The sequence below is a fragment of the Numida meleagris genome, chromosome 6 (genome assembly GCF_002078875.1).
Source record: "Numida meleagris isolate 19003 breed g44 Domestic line chromosome 6, NumMel1.0, whole genome shotgun sequence".
NCBI lineage: Eukaryota > Metazoa > Chordata > Aves > Galliformes > Numididae > Numida > Numida meleagris.
Window position 1 is genome coordinate 24,190,883 of NC_034414.1, and position 16,197 is coordinate 24,207,079.

The following is a 16,197-nucleotide window of genomic DNA, read 5'->3' on the forward strand; positions in this document are numbered from 1 at the left end:
AAGCCAAAATGCTTCAGAGAAATCCACCTCTTTCTAAAAAAAAAAACACAACTTAAAGCTAACTACATTCACTAAACAGATGAGTCACTTAAAACACTCTCTAGCTTATGCATTCAGACAAATCATTTTCTCAGGCTTTTTGCTATTAGATGAACAAGCTCTTACTACCCGAGATACTCCTGAAAGCAACCAAGTCACTTCTTAATCTATGGAGTGTGGCACACATAGTCACCCTACTGGATTGTTCTGCAGGCAGCAGAAGCACCACTGTCTCATTGAAAGTAGGGCGAATTTGGATACCCAGTGACAGCAGTTTGTAGCTGTATAAGTCCATGTTAGCAGCAGATTCAAAGGTGAAACTGTCTTTCCGTATAATTAATTACCAGATTTTAACATAACCGAAGCACAGGTGGAAGTGAGTGTTTCCTATTGCAAAAGAAGCTACAGAACTGCCACGGTGGCTTGTACTGCAAAGCAATAACAAAGACTGTGAAAGAACCAAGATAAAATCTACAGTGGTTTGGCTTCAGATATTATGAATATATATAATCCAGGACCAGAAGCAACAATAGGCTCTTAGTATCCATGTGCAACAATATTCTATGTGCAACAAAAAAGAAAGTGCTTCAGTGAAATCTTACCCTTCTGTCTCTTAATCCCGGTGCCAAGAGACTTTCCCTAAGGATAGAGTTCTCCATATCTATGAAATCCTCCACAAGTGCTGAGCATGAATCCCAGCACAGATGCACCCAGCCCCTACTCCTGCCTGGATACTCACAGCACCAGGCTTCATGCAACCCTCTCCCCTCATGCTCCTCCATCACCTTCCTCCATCTCCTCTCTCTGAAAGGATGCACACATCTGGGTTGCCTTTATTGTGTGATAAATCTCACCCTGCATCTTGGGTTCATTTTCTGAAAGTTTTGAATGGTGTTTTGGAAATGCTGTTGGACAATAGGAGCTCTTTGAACTCTGGCCAGCTGGACGGGACTCCTTGCATTGCAGCTGACATGCAGGCTTTGGCGGCCTTTCTCGACTCTTTCCTCTCCTCTTTTCTTCACAGCGTTTGAATTGTCCTCAAACTTTATTTTTGGAGTGGGCAGTGCATTTCTGAATCTTTTCATCATTATATTGTTATTAATTATGGTTATAACTATTTTGCTTTCTGCTGGCATTCCTGGGTGGATCTCTCCTCTCTCTCATAATGTCTTGGGTAAGACTACCTTGGCTGCAACCAACTCAAGCAGTGACTCAGAATCCCTGGCCTGCTCCCAGGAGAGATGCAAGAGTTTTGCCAGTTGGTTTATAAAGAGGCCATCGTTTTCCTCAGCTACTCTCTCGCTCAGCACAGCTGAGTCGGGTGGAAAAGCTCAGCGCTGTGGTTCCAGTGAGTCCATCCCAGCCCTTGGCTGTCCCTGGGGCATGACTGAGAGCAGAGCCCTGCTCCCTCTGGGTGCAACCAGGGCAGCTTCTGAGGCAGGCAGTGGGATTCTCCATCAAACTGAGTTCTGTCCCCTGGGGTCACTGCGCTCAGCTTCTCCATCCCCAAGTCCCTGGAGAAACAAAGCTAAGCAAGGCATGTGGGCAGGATGAGGCATAGCGAGGGAGGGAATGCTGTCTGTGACTGTCAGCTATTGCCTAATGGCTCATCATGCAGCTACCCACATCTCTTGAGTCAGAGCAGAGAACAGCATATTCTGAAGCAGGTCCTTTGCATAGCTGGGTTTGAGGTTTCCTGGCAGCATGGGTGCAGTGTAAATAGAGAAATCTCATCTTCATCCTCTGCACATCACAGCCCTTTCCTGCCATGCAGGACTAGGGGGTCACTCCATTTGTGAAGGCAGAGGAGAGGGACTTACATCATCCGTTGCTTTTTGCTCCCATGAAGCAAAAAGAAGCATAGGTCTTGGGTCAAATAAAATTCTCCTTCTTCCCATCCCACTGCAAGACCAAGCAGACCAGGGAAACCAAGAAGCAGCTGGGAAGGGGTGACCCGACAGCCTTTCCTGTAGCTCTCTCCCTGCTGATGTTGAAGGCTGAGACAACTCCTGGGCTGAGCTGCAGCTGCCCAAGCACGAGGCAGGGGTGTCCCCTTCTCTCCAGCTGTGGCACGATGTAAAGCACAGCTGGGTCCCTCTGCAGGGCTGTCTGTCTCCAGCTGACAGGCTGGCAGGGACTGGCCTCTGCGCTGCACCAGCCGGGTGGCATCACTCCTTCGGGTGGAGAAAGGAAAACCACCAGCGCTGCTCTTGAGGATTGGCCAGGAAAAGTCCACAAATAGCAACAGGAAATCAAAATGCCCGCTCCAGACTTGCACCCGATATAAGGCCATCCAGAGCAAGGAACATAATCAAATGCTGGGCGATGGAGATTACATCATGCTGTGGATAAACCTGTGAGCCCATCCAGCTGGGGCCATGCCAGCAGGCCCAGATGGCTCAGGAATGCTAACTGCATTGCTACCTCTCTCTTGTCTTTGTTCTTTCTTTCCTCCCTTTCTCTATTCTCCATCCCTCCTGGCCTCTTTCCCTCTTCTCTTTCCCAGGATAAACAGATAAACGCTCTGGCAACTCTACAGAACCCAATTTCGTTGAATATCAGAAAGACATCTGAGACCAGAGGATGGGTACTACTCAGGACACGGTCTCTATACCCACATATACCTGGGCTGCTAGGCGATCTCCCCATGCTTCCCTGGAGCCTGACGCATGCAGAAACATTAAGCAACGAGCCTTGCTGCTGCTCTACTGCAGCACGCCCCAGCTGCATGCAGCTGCTACTGACTGCACTGATGGGGACAGCTATCACAGCTTGCAGCAGCTAGCTGCCACCCTGGTACTAATTAGTGACAAAGAAGCGAGTGCAGCACCCTCTGTTCTGTCCCCAGAGCTAGCCAGGCCAGTGTCTGCTCCTTGGCTGCCTCCCAGCGTGATAAGAACACGGCCAGAAGACATGTGAGGAAAGAATTAAAGGTGTGCACTTTGCCAGGTCTGAAAAGGGCTGTGGGCCATTTGCTCATTATTTAATGCTAATCCAGTGGTTGGGCTGCTGCCAAGTATCTTTGACAAATCCTGAAGAGCTAGAGAGGCATCAGAGAACAGGAGAACAACCTTTTGCATCACTTTTCCAAGTGAACAATGGTGATCCTAGCTTTAGGCAGCTAGTGTTGGGAAGAGGAGAAAGGGAAAGCGCAGAACTGTGTACTGAGCAACAGGAGGGACTGCCACGGGTCTTCAGTGCTCTGCTGGTGGACTGATAAAGCCATGGCACTCTGATGCTCTCAGCTGGCCACCTCCTTAGAAACAGACCACCACCCACCCACTGGGAGTCTGGGGACACAGCACAGCCCCAGCAAGATGCAGCTTCAGGCAGGGCTGTAACAGGGTGCTCTCAGCAACTTGCATCAAACCCAGGGGAAGTAGAGTTTTGCAACTGAGCCAGGATCTAGTTGTTCAGTGGAGGATGAACTGTGAGTACAGCCCATTCACTGTCTTTATAAAGCACAAACTGTTTGGTTTTCAATATGGCCCAAAGAGGCCAGGCCAGCAACAGTATGGGCCAAGTACTTCAGTTTAATCCTGATGCTGAGTAACTCAGTCATCCACACGGACACAGAAAGATTACTCTGGATTAACCTGAAGTATCTGAGGTCAAAATCAGCCATGCACAGTCCATAGGGGAAATGAAAAGGAAAAGGATGAAGGACAGCTGGGAGCTGCCAAACTGAAAATGTTGCAAATACCACTAGCTGCAAAGTAACTCAAAGGGACTGACTGGGGAAGCAAAGCAATAGCTCCTGCAGACCTTTCCTGGCCAGTATCTACTAGCAGCCTCCCATCCCAGTCCAGCTTGTCATTAGTTTGTTTCACCCGCTGATGGCACTGCACCGTGCTAGCAGGAATAACGATGTCTTACTTTCTAGGTGGCAGAAGCTACATCACAGCAAGTGACACGCTGAAGATCACATGTGAAGCAACTGGCAGAGCTGGGACTAACACTCTCCCATTCCTGACAACCTCATGTCCCAGTCACTGCACCACTATCCGCAAGGGAAAAAAAAAAAGAGAAACCAAGAACAAACCCAGCATCATTCGATTGGCAGTTCACTATTTGTGGCTCAACAGCACCTCATCAACTCAGAGTCTGCACATTTGTTTGGAAAGAAGAGCCAGATTTCCAGCACTCCTGGGCAAAGAGCTCTCAGATCGAGAGACTGAAAAGGCTTTGAAAGAAACCTTCCATCAACAGCCTTTACAAATGTCAGCGCTGGCTTCCTCCCTCCTGGGCTGCCTGGTTTGCAGTCCCTCCCTGGGGCAGCAGGGAGCTCAGCCAAAGGCACCTGCCTATCTCCTTCCTTCAGCTGCCACCAACCAATGGCACTCACTTAGCATTAAGCTGTCCTGGCATGCAGCAATTAACCATCAAGGACCTGGGTCCTTCTGTTTGTATTGCCCTCCTTCTGCCTCAGCTCCTTCCAATGGGAATGCTGTCCTCCTGCGAGAGACAGGGCTGCGAGCACTGCAGGGTAAGGGGTGAGCTCACAAGGCAGAGCCCTGCGCTATGATACAGAGACGTGTCCTTGGGCAGTAGTGCTCCTGCCTGGACTTGGCACCCCAAGGAGAAGTTGGTGGCCCTGTGACACCGGGGCAGGGAACTGCAGCATGAGGAAATTCCTCCGGGCACTGGGTTGAGGAAGCTCACCTGCAGGGGGGATGCTGACGATCCAACTACAGTGCCCAAAGTGCATGTTGCATCCAGCTCCCTCCTGTGTAACATATTTGGTAGCTGGCCCAAACTGTATTTCTCCTCCAACTTGGACTGCCAGATTTCTCCCCAGGGAGACCTGATATTCTTGTTGCATGGGAACTCCTGACACAGCTAGCTGAGTGAACATGTTACTTTGCAGCTATTCTGGGAAAACTGATAACTGAGTTTGGAGCAGGCTTCGCTAACTTGGGTCAGCCAGACCAACCTAAACAAACATTTTCCCTGATCAAGACAAAGTCACAGTGTGAAGAAGCCAAAAGCAACTCTGCTGAGGAAGTCAAGGGTGAGTTTGCTCTGAAACAGGCTGGACGGCCATCGCAATGAATTACCTCATATAAAGCATCACCTTAGATCCCTAAAGACGCTACTAAATCCAGCGCTGGTTTAAATTACGTACCAGTTTCAGTGAGAATAACCATGCACATTGCTTCCATCCTGTCCAAAGAATTTCTGCAGTCCTAGAAAGTGAGAAGATGAAATAGGATGTGCAGCAGAAAGGAAGGTGTGAAAGAGCACATGGATACGGGCAGTTACAGCCTTCATGAGACCTTGTTCTGGCTGAACGACATGGCAAGATTCATGTCAAGCAGCTAGCACTTGGACACTGACCAGAGCAGCTCCAAATGACGTGAAAGGCAGACAGCCCTGGTGAGATTTAAGAAAAAGGAATAACAGGAGAGATGCAGAGATACAGAAGAAAGGGTGGATAAAGGATCCAAAAAGGAATGGGTTAGAGGGGAAAGGGCTGGGGTGTTCAAGTAGGCTGAGGGGACTTTGGAAAAGGAAAACCTTAAAAGATGTGATCCTTCAGGAAAACAGGAAAAAATTGTTTTCTTGAGCAGCTGAGAGTAAGTCAGACAGGTATGAGCGTTGCACAGCTGATGTGGGCAGATACAGCCTGCCTTTAAGCACGCTACCGGCAGCCCCCTGCTGCTCCAGCATTGCCTTTGGCTCTTCACACACTTCCTGCTGCTTCTGCTCTGAGGAGCAACGCAAACATGCAGACACCAACCCAAGGAAACGGGGAGCTACTCACACCACAAGCCGGGCTCCAAAGGCAGGGAAGAGGAAGGGAAGAGCTCCATGCAAGTACCCATCGCCAAGCTGCTGGCCATTTCTTAGTTGAGCTGTAACAGTCCACTTCAGTTTTGCTCATTCCCCTCTAAATGCAGCAAGGAGATCACTGACTGGCTTCTGTGTCCTCTTTGGTTTGCTGCAGTGCACTGTTTGCAAGAGGACAAGGGGCACACAAGCTCCAGCAGGTTGACTCATCCCTTCCGTAACATGTGCAGTACAGGTCTATCTCAGGAATCGCATCTTCATACCAAACACAATCTTAACCCTGTGGCTATAAGAAAAGAACCTACTACGTGGCCACCCAGAGACAACTTCAGAGAGCCAAATGTTTCCATTTCCTTCAACGCTGATAATTTGTTAAAATTAGTAATATACTAAATTCTAACTAAGTACTACCGTCTCAAAACTTACAGGGAAGTGCTGAGAAAAAACAGTGAGCCCAGGACTGGGACTTCCTATGAAGAAACAGTAGGGAACACTGCAGAGGTGTCAGCTGGCCACATTTTGAATAGTGGGACTCCACTGGTGGCTATGAAGTCACTCTTTCCAATATTGCCCCTTAAGGAGCTGCTTCAGAAAAATCTCTTCTTTCCTCTTATGTGGCCACAAGCCTGGCCCCTCTCCACTTTGCTGTGCTCCTGAAGAGTGGGAGGGGGCAGGCATCACTGAGAGATGTCCTCCAGTTGCCCCAGTTAAATCCAGCCATGCTTAGGCACTTGTGCTGGTTCCAGAAGGAGATCCAATGAGCCGGAAGATCATCTCAGAGGCTTTCTAGACGCTGGTCCACGTAGATGTGAGTCTCAGTTTCCTCATCTCCAAAAGTGGTGGTGACACTGAGTGACAGCCTAATGCCTGTGGGGACTAGGATCACTGAGGGTACATGGCTGGAGCTGTGATTGGCTCAGCACCTCCCTCAGCACAGTAAGCACAGATGTGCTCCCACCCCCTGCCAACACTCCCTTTGTTTGCGCTGCAAGCACTTCTCCAAAGCCCTTTCTGCTTCTCCCCACCAGAGTGACAGCTCTGTCCCCATGGATTAACACTGTTGCGGATACACACCTCCTGCACTCCAGCTCTGAGCTAGCTCTCTCCTAGCTCTGGCCTAGCTGTTCAGTTAAAGGCTTCTCCCGCTTCTGCAGAGATGAATGTTCTGGCCAGTGGATCCCCAGCATGTGCTGCCAGCTGTCCTGCAGATGAACATGTTTTCTTCTGGAAGAGTATCTCAAATGTATCTCAGTTTCTTTCTGGCATGGATGGACACACAGATGATTCCTCCCAGTCTCTGTGGAGGAAGTATTCACCTGGTCTTCCAAAGGAAGTTCAAACCTCTTACCCTCTTTGTTACTAGAGTGGACACACATCTCCTGGTGATGACTGCGGTGAGGACACTGCAGGTTCAGAGGCCTGTGAATGGTTGTGTCCAATTGTGGTTTCACCCTGCTGTGAGTACTCCTGCAGGTGTAAGTCCAGCTGTGTGACAGTGAGGAGTAGCATGGGCATGAAGTGGGGGAAACTGTGAGACAGATCCAAAGAAACTAATGAAATAAGGAAAATCTGGGAATGATTACTTTGAGATTCATTTCCATCTGGTCAGGTCTGATAGCCCCGCCAGGTCTCTCTGTATCTGTGCTCCAGATCCCACAGGAAACTCTGACCAGCATTTCCAAGCAAAACCTAAAGAAAAAAGTCCTGCCTTGCCCAGTACTTGGCTTGTCAGCCAAATCTTGACCAAATCTTACCATGCGCAGGGAACAGAGGGCCAACATGCATTCTGCATGTGTTCCTATCTGGGACTACATCAGTCCCAGAGGCCCAGGCTCTGTTACAGTGAGGTCCCTTCACCAGCAACAAGAAAGAGTAAGAGATGGATGACCACATCTGCTGAGCTTTCCATTCTCGCTGTGTGCTGAGGTGGTGGGAGGGAGCTCACACAGCACGAAACTCACTCAGGCCAAAGATCAGCCCAATGCTAAGCACCACTTAAGTGCTATTTAAGTGCCTGTAGCAGGCATAAGAGGAACAGAAGAGTCCTCGCAAGAGTGATGGTCATCCCTGGTGAACAGCCTGGGTTTATTTCCGAATTATGCTCCACTTTTGAGTTGCACAGCACTGCTCTCATCCTGCTCACTGCCTACAGTCCTGCTGCTTCCCTCCTTTCTGCGGGCTGTGACAATACTGCATAAAAGAGCAGACGGTAGGCACAAAACCCAGTGTGCGCTCAAGGAGCAACCCAGAGGGACAAGTGGCTCTCCTCCCAGCAGGTATGCCTGTCAGCTTGCCCAGCAACCTCACTTCACACAACGAAGGAGCACATTGCTGTGCACTCCCCAGAGCATCTGGATGAATGCTACTGAGCCTGAATTGTCATTTTGCAACTTCTAACAGTTGAGACTCCAACTAACGTGTAGGTGATTTTTGTTTTTTTTTTGCCTCAATGCCTCCTTTTCAGAAACAGATACAGAATATACTTTGAAAAGCAGAGTCAAAGTGGAGCTGTATTTACACAAACATCCAACCTCCAAAGTCATCTTTGAAGGTATTTTTCATACCATAAAACACAGCAATGTAAGGAAGAAACAAACCCGCTGGGGTACTGGGTTAAAAAAAAACAAATGCCTCCCATTCTGCTGGTTTATTCTTGGCTTCACTGTGCCACCGATGTCCCAAAGCCAGTGGAAAACAGTGGTGGATCTGACTCAAAAGACCTTTTGAAGGGTTTCACAACCTCGATAAGAGCCGAAACAGTAACAGCTCTGTGAGTGTGGCCATGAGACCGTAAATGAATGGATGGGTCCCAGCAGGAACAACCAGAAATGCTGGACTGGACAGGGGATGGACAGGTGGAATTGATAAGCAAACACTGCATGACAGATGAGCCTCATATACGGCAGGTCCTGTCTGGTGGAAAAAGATGAATAAAATTATCTCGGTTCAAGAGCAGAAGGAGGCCTCTTGAGCAAGTGGAGGCTGACAGTGTAGGCAGCAGTCATTGTATGTGAGCATGGTTAGCTAGGTGAAGTGAAAAAAACCATTTTGTGTCCTCTGGAGAAGTCCCCTCCAAGTACGAAGCAGACACCAGTCTCCTCACGATTTTCCAAACCAAACCAAGGGAAACCAAACCAAACCCAGCTCAACCAAACCATCACATAATCACAGCCTCACGCAGGTTGGGAGGGAGCTCAGGACAGTTCTTATTCAACCCCCTCCTCGGAACAGGGCCAATGCTAAATGTAGAGCGGGTTGCTTTGTCCAGACAGGTCTTGGAAACCTCCAGGGCTGGAGATTCCACCACACTTCTGGGCAGCCTCTTCCTCTCCTGTGTCTTCACAGTGATAAATTGTTTCCTTATACTCAGTCTAAACCTTCCCTGTTCTGATTTACGAGCACTGCCATGCGCTTATGTAAAGAGCCTGGCTCCACCTTCTCAGCGAGCTCCTCATAGGGCCGGCAGCCTGCTGCTGGGTCCCGCTGCAGCCCCACATCTCTGCCTGAGCTCCCCTCTGTCATGCTCCTGCCATAGCTAGCAGCCTCCTATGCACTCTGCTGGCCCAGGGCCGCCCAGGACCCCCAGCACTTTTTTCCTCTCAGCCAGCGAATGCCAGCCTGTCCCAGCACAGGAGCCGGTCCATCCCAGGAGCAGCAGTCAGTACTGCTTTGCTGCATGTCCAGAAGCTCCTCCTGAGCTATCCCTACAACCTGCCTGGGTTCCTCTGAATGCCAGCCCCCTTAGTTCAGATTTTTTTTCTCTGTTTCAAGCACATGGAATTCTTTGAGGACACATCTACAGGGGTACTGTCCTTACTTCTTTACTTCCGTCCTTACTACAGTTACTACTTCAGATGAACAACGCAGAGAACCATTTCTAAAGAAATGAGATGACTTATGAGGAGCGCGACGGCTCAATGAAGGTGAGTCGTTCAGGGCCACATAATCCATGCCCCGAGGAGCACAGCCTCTGCCCTGAGCATCACTCATCCTTTCTTTCTGCTTCTGTTCTGAACAGAAGGAATCATCCCCAGAACAAGCCTCATATAGGCATTTTATGGCCAAAATTCCTGGCTCTTCTAAGAAAAATACTTGCTGAACAATATCTGGAAAAGTTTGCCCATCTATGAAGCAAAGGCACTGGCAACTCTGTGAGCTATTGTGCACGGTGATGCTCTGCACAGTTCAGTGTGAAAAGAACTCAGGACATCTCCAGATCCTGGGAGGTTTGCTGGACTTAGCAGGAAAATGAAAGCGTATTCCTTCCTCCCGTGCTGTCATGCAACAGGGGAACAAAGAGGCTGATGCTACAGATTCAGTAGGTGGGAAACAGCCACGGAATCTCTTCTGCTTATCTGGGAAGGGAAAGCATCTGCTGGACTCACATTCCAGCAGAAGTTTGCGGTGCTGGCAGCAGGGGAGAGATCCACGCAATGTTCCTTTTCTAACTGCAAGCTGAGGACAGCAACGTCAGAGCTGCCACACTGGCTGCCGCCTGCCTATGGTCACCGTGCACGGTAAGCACACTGTCCTGGCAGGTGGCACCAGATGGCACTCTTACACAAAGGCTTCTTTTTCTCATGCTCTGTTTGCAGGCAGAAGTTGTGTTTGAACTACAAGGAGGGACCATCTACGGGTAAGGGTTTTCCTGCCTTCTACCTGCAGTCTGTGCTGCACAGAGGTCAAAGGACTGGTGCCAAGACAGAGTGTTATCACGGAGGTAAGAGAATAAGCAGTCCTGACACAAAACACTCCGGGTTCAGCGCAGCTGCACCCACAAGGGGTGCACAGTAAATAGTGGAAGCATGAAGCACCAACCCGCTCGGAGCAGACAGGGCCTTGCGCTGCCCGGCTGCTGCTGCTCCCAGGCACAGCACTGCCTTGCAGTACGAGCTGGTGAGGTCCCTGGGAGATGAGGCCATCTGCGTAATCTCTTTCCCAGTCCCAGTGCGTCTCCACACCCCAAGTGCACTGCACTTCAGATCTATGCAAATTCTGCATCTCGGCTTTCTTCTCCACTTCGGAGGCTTTGTCTATCTTATGTGCAGCAGAGCAGAAGTGGATTTACCCAAGGGCTACAGCCTTCCCCTCCCCGCCTCCTGCACCGGTGCTGTGGTGCTGGCATCCCCTGTGGAGATGTCCTCGGGGATGCTCAGCTCAGAGCTGTGCGGGAACAACGGAGGATGCTCCCCATCTCAATCCGACCACCCTAACACTGGGGCCCTTCCTCTCCTGCCCCAGGGCAGAGGGGCAGCAGATCTGCAGCAAGAGCGTGCCCGAACAGCACAGCCCCCATTAGCTTGGGCAGCACAAGCAAGGGAGGGAGCTGTGGGGTTCGGGGCTCACAGGGCTCCTCGGGGAGGCTGGACAGCTTCCTTAGAGGTGAACAATGGCCCTTTGGTTCCTTGGGACTGGCAGCAGCTCTTCCTCCTAAGTCACTCTTCCTCTCGCCCTGCTCTCTAAAGTAAACCGTCCCAGCCCTAACGCCGGGCGGGAGACGCGTCGTCTCCCCGGAGCTGCTCTGCCCAAGAAGTTGGGAGCAGACGGGAGGGGGGACCCCGCGTCCCGCTGCCTGTCCGTGGGGGGCTCACAGCCCCGTGTCCCGTTGCCCCGCCGTGCTCCAGCGCTGCCCGAGCCGAGCCCCCCCGGCCGTGCTCCCCCCCGCCCCGCCCCGCCCGCTTTTCCCCGAGGCCCGAGTGCGCTGTCAGGGCAAATAAAGCGGAAAAAAATAAATCCGAACGAGAGCCGCGAGCTCGCAGCGGGCTCTCGGGGCGGGCACCCCGGGCTGGCCGCCGCCGGGCAGCGCCCCTTACCACATTGCTGAGGAAATCCGCCTCGCTGAAGTCGCTCAGGTCGAGGAAGCCGGGGCCGGCGGCCGGGAAGAGCCGCTCGGCGGCGAAGGGCTCCAGGATACTGTCCATGGTGCCCGCGGCGCGGGGCTTCGCCGCTCCCCGGCCGGGCTCACAGCGGCGGCACGGTCCCGCCGCCCAACGGCCGGCGGCGGCGGTCCATGGATGGGGCGGCGGGGCCGGGTGGGAGCGGGCCGCCCGCGGGCAGGGGAGCGCCGGGGAGCGCCGCGCCGGTGCCCGCTCGGGGCAGCTGTCAGTGCCCCGCTGCGCTGGGGCCGGGCGGGCAGCGCCGGCGGCCGGCAGCGGCACGCCCCCGCCCCGTGCTGGGGAACCGCGGGCGGGACTTCGCGGGCCCACACCCCTTAAGGCAGCGCGGCGGCGGCGGGCAGCGCTCCCCTTCCTTCGCTCCGGGCAGACCCGCGGAGAGGGGTCCGCGAGCCCCTGGGGGCCGTGCGGGGCGGTGCGGTGCCCCGGGCGGGTCCGGCTGCGGCGGCCGTTCGGTAACTAAGGAGCTGGGCACCATTAAAGAGCTTCAGGAAGATTATGCGGCGTCGGATAAATGGGATTATGGATCCCCATCCCCTCTGATCCTCACTCCAACCAATACTCAGGAAAACCACTTAGAATGATCCCGCCGAAGAAGCCCCGGTGTTTCATTGATCCGCCCCTGCTTCCGTGGCTCCGCACGGTGGGTCCCAGTGCTTCTTGGCCGTGGGCGTGTGGAGGAAGGAAGAAGTCAGGCGGCAGTGCTGCGCTGCTGGTAGAGCCCCATTGGGAAGCGCCGTGGTGCAGACACACAGCCAGGTGCCAAGCCTGCGGCTGGGCCAGGCCTCGGTGTTCCCCACACATGGCCGTCACCGGCTCCGTGTCCCCGCGCGTCCCAGCACAGCCCTGGGCACACCTTGGCTGCTCCTCGTACCATCGGCCGCACTCTGCTCCTGCACACAAAGGCCTTTATGCTCGTGCACACAATGGGCTCTTTCAGTTGCATTTACTTTTACCTTATGTTTCAGTCAAGTGTGAAGAGCCTCTGGGTGAAAGGGGTCAAAGACATAAATTCAGCCAAGCTGTGCTGCTGTTCCCACAAAGTCTTTTACTCTCTTACGTGTATGAAGGAGGAATGGTGTTTGGAAACCGTCTACACGGAAGTGGCACTGGGAGCTCTCCCACCGGGGCCATTTGCTGCAGCCATTCTGGCTTTGAGGGGGATGCTCCCACCTCCTGTCCTGAGTTGAACATGGACATCACTTCTGTCACCACCATGCCTCATGCCTCAGCTGAGCAAACCTGGAAAGGCTCTCCTCAAATGATAGAGGGATCGAGCTGCTGCGGTCTAAGGAGAAGAGCAAGTGCCAGCAGCTTTGGGGCCCTTAGGCAGCTGCAGGATGACCACCATCATCTCTCCATTGCCGTAGAAGGCTTGCTCCTCAGCAAGAAAACTTCAGATCAGGCCATAGTAAAACCCCCTTGAGGAGGAATGAGGTGCTGGGAAGCACCATCCCTTGTCAGGGCACCCTTTATTAGCACATCTTGCAGCTGCCTCTGGGCTATGGCTGGGTAGGGCTGATCCAGAGGCAGCCCAGGGCAGGGGTGGCACCATGCAGTGGCTCGGGCTCCTTTTCAGCCCCATTGTCTCTGATTTTATACTTAGATTTAGTTGCAATCTGATTGCAGCAGGAAACTGAAGCAGCAACCGGGTGCGCTTAGACTGATAGAGTCTCAAACCAATAGCAGATACGCCTTCCTGGCTGTAAGGCATTTGGTGCTGCAGATGCACGTGGATGACCAAGATAGTCTTATCATTGCTGATAAGAGAACGATCAACCCAGTTCTCAAAACAAAAGCATCCGCTTCCCTGTGCTCCTTGCCTTGCTGCGACCCGGGCACTGCACAGCCTGCAAAGCCAAAGCTGTTGCTTCCCCCAGACTGAGCCAGGAGGTTTCACAAACTCACAGATGAGTGTTTCTTGAGGAATGTAGGGCAAACTGTCTATGTCAGTGCTTTTTGCTTTGCTGCATGCACAGAGCTTTGCTGCAGGAGGTGTTCTGGCTGGCATTCTCACAGAGTGCATGGTGAGGACGGGAACAGGACCTGATCCCGTCCAGGACGAGGCTCAGCAGTCACAGGCAGCCCTGCAGGACACAGCAGCTACAGACCCAACACTCAGGCTCTGATTTCTTCATCTAGTTTCTGTGGGAACAATTTAAAACCTGTGAAAAAAGAGATGGCAAGAGGTGGAGTCTGGAAAAATCACCTTCTAGCAAGAGGCAACAGTTGAGGAAGGACTCATGGGTGCTGGAGCCGCTCCTTGCCGTCCGTCCCACAGCCCCACCTCAGCCAGGAGATCCGGCTCCGTTTGGGTTCCCTTCCAGCAGCAGGTCCCAGCACTGCGTCCCGCAGCTGCTCCCAGCCCTAGCCAGGCACCTGCACACTGCTGGAATCACACCCAGCGCAGCTGTCTGCAGCGGGGAATGGGTGTCAGTGACCCTGTTGCGAGGAAGCACAGGGGGAGATGAAGAGCTTACTAATTGTGCGTTTGTGTGCGGTAGGGATCCGTGAATGCTCTGGTTTCAGCGAGCACCCTGGCACTATGCAGGGAATGACAGGGATGCTGCAGAGCTTGGTGCTGTAGTTATCCTTTCTGGGGTGAACTTGAGGCCCTCGGAAAGATCCCAGCCTGCCATCTGAGCCAGGAGCGGCATGTGGGGACTGGGAGGTCAGGGCCTGGGGACAGGCAACAGGAGGCAGCTGGGGCATGTGAAAGGCTGTAGGTGCTCACTCACACAGCGGCCATGCGGAACAGGACCGGCCCCAATAGCAGAGAGCAGCAGGGCTGTGCTGGGAGCAGAGGCAGCATCTCCGCCCCGTCAGGGGTTAACAGTGAGCTCCAGATCCGGGAGCAGCCCACGGAGGAGAAAAGCACAACCCAGCAATTCGGGCACATCTCACTCCAGTTCAAATGACATTGTTTCAGTCCTGTCTGCCTCGCCCCTCAGTGGTAATTACAGACTTTCACAAACGGGGAATGAGGGACATGGTGGAGGAAGCCTTCATTACAGGCTTATCTCCCGGAGCAAAAGTGCGCCCGGCGTAATGTCTGAGGCACGCCGCCAGGATCGACCACCAAAGCTAAATGCTTCCATTTAGCACAAAAATAAAAGGGGGAGAAGTGTTAAGTGATTTGAGAAGATCAGAACTTCGCAGCACTGGCTGCCAGGCTTGGGGAGCGCTCCAGAGGAGCTGGCAAGATGCCCTGGTCTGAAGTGCTGTGGTTCACATCCCTTCCTTCCTTCCCTCCTTCCTTCCTCCCATCCTCCTCAGGCAAGCCTCATGGCCACTGGTGGTGGCACATGGGTGCGGTGTGCATGTGGAGTGGGTCCCAGCAGGGAACCCAGAGCCTGCTCCTGCTGCTGGAGGTGGCACCTTGTTTCCGCAGGACCTGGGGCTTGCATCAGGAAGGTCCTTTGGGCTGCAAAGCCCTGTCCCCACACAGCTAACGGCAGGATGAGAAGGAGAGGAGACGGAAAGCCTTCAGTCTGATTGCTGTTACGATGCGGCTGGGGACTGAATTTTAATTGTTCCTTCCCACTCGGTGAGCGAGCACAGGAAGAGCTTTACCTCCTGGCCTTTCCACTTGGGCATGTTGACATTTCCAGGCGGCAGTTTTCTCTGATGGAGCGCTTTGACGTCAGGTGGGCTGATTACAGCCTGCGGTGCCTCTGACTCATTTGGCGACGGTCTGCGCGGGGGACCTGGAACGTGCCTCTCTCTCTCTATCGCTTGTTATGGTCGGCTTTAAATAAATAAAGCCGAGCTCGGCTCACAACTTCGGGGAGACGCTGTGCTGCTCAGCCTGAAGCACGCATTGCCATGGCAACAGATGCAGAAATGTTGCTGCGCAGCCAGCTCCCCTGCCCCTCTCCTCCTTGCCCTGAAGGGCCTAAACAGGAGCAGAGTGTGCCTGCGGGCAGCCACGCAGGGCAGAGCCTCCTCAGGGTGTCAGGAGCCCACTGCCCACATCTCTGGGTCTCCAGGAACGGGAGCTATGGGGTTGGATGGCAGATAGGGATAACAGCGTTCCCAGATCCGTTTCCTTCTCAAGGCATCGCGGGACATCCAGGATATTTCCTACATTGCAGTGTCCTGGGATGCTGGGAACGCGGGAGCTCCTCACCTTCCCTGCGCTCTTGTTGGGTGACTTCTGGTGGTGGCAGAGGACTGGCTGGAAGCACTCCACCGGCCACGATGCAGGCACAAGAAACCACTGCTCACTGATTTCAACCCTGTTATTTTTAGACCACCCTCAACGCCTAAGCCACGGATGACAGATTTCACTTTGGGGGCACACTGCAGAGAGGCATTAATACCCCTCCCCCCCCCAGACTGAGGTATGGGCACACCAGTGCTTCAGCTTCCAGCTGGCAGATCAGCAATCGCAGGGGGAGCAGTCAGTGGCAGATCCAAGCAGGAAAGTCTCGTGTCCCGCTGGAGCCTTCAGAAGGGGCAGAAAACACCTCAA

General features: G+C 53.1%; 1 protein-coding gene across 2 annotated transcripts in view; it reads right to left on the reverse strand.

The window, feature by feature from the left end:
* Nucleotides 1–11,875, reverse strand: part of CREB3L1 (cAMP responsive element binding protein 3 like 1) — a 42,336-nt gene extending 30,461 nt beyond the window's left edge. Inside the window, exon 1 of one of the 2 annotated variants that reach the window (XM_021401331.1) lies at nt 11,643–11,875. In XM_021401331.1, coding sequence (XP_021257006.1) covers nt 11,643–11,750 — 108 coding nt within the window. In that variant the 5' untranslated portion in view covers nt 11,751–11,875. The remainder of the gene's footprint in view (nt 1–11,642) is intronic. The other variant, XM_021401330.1, reaches the window with a different exon arrangement.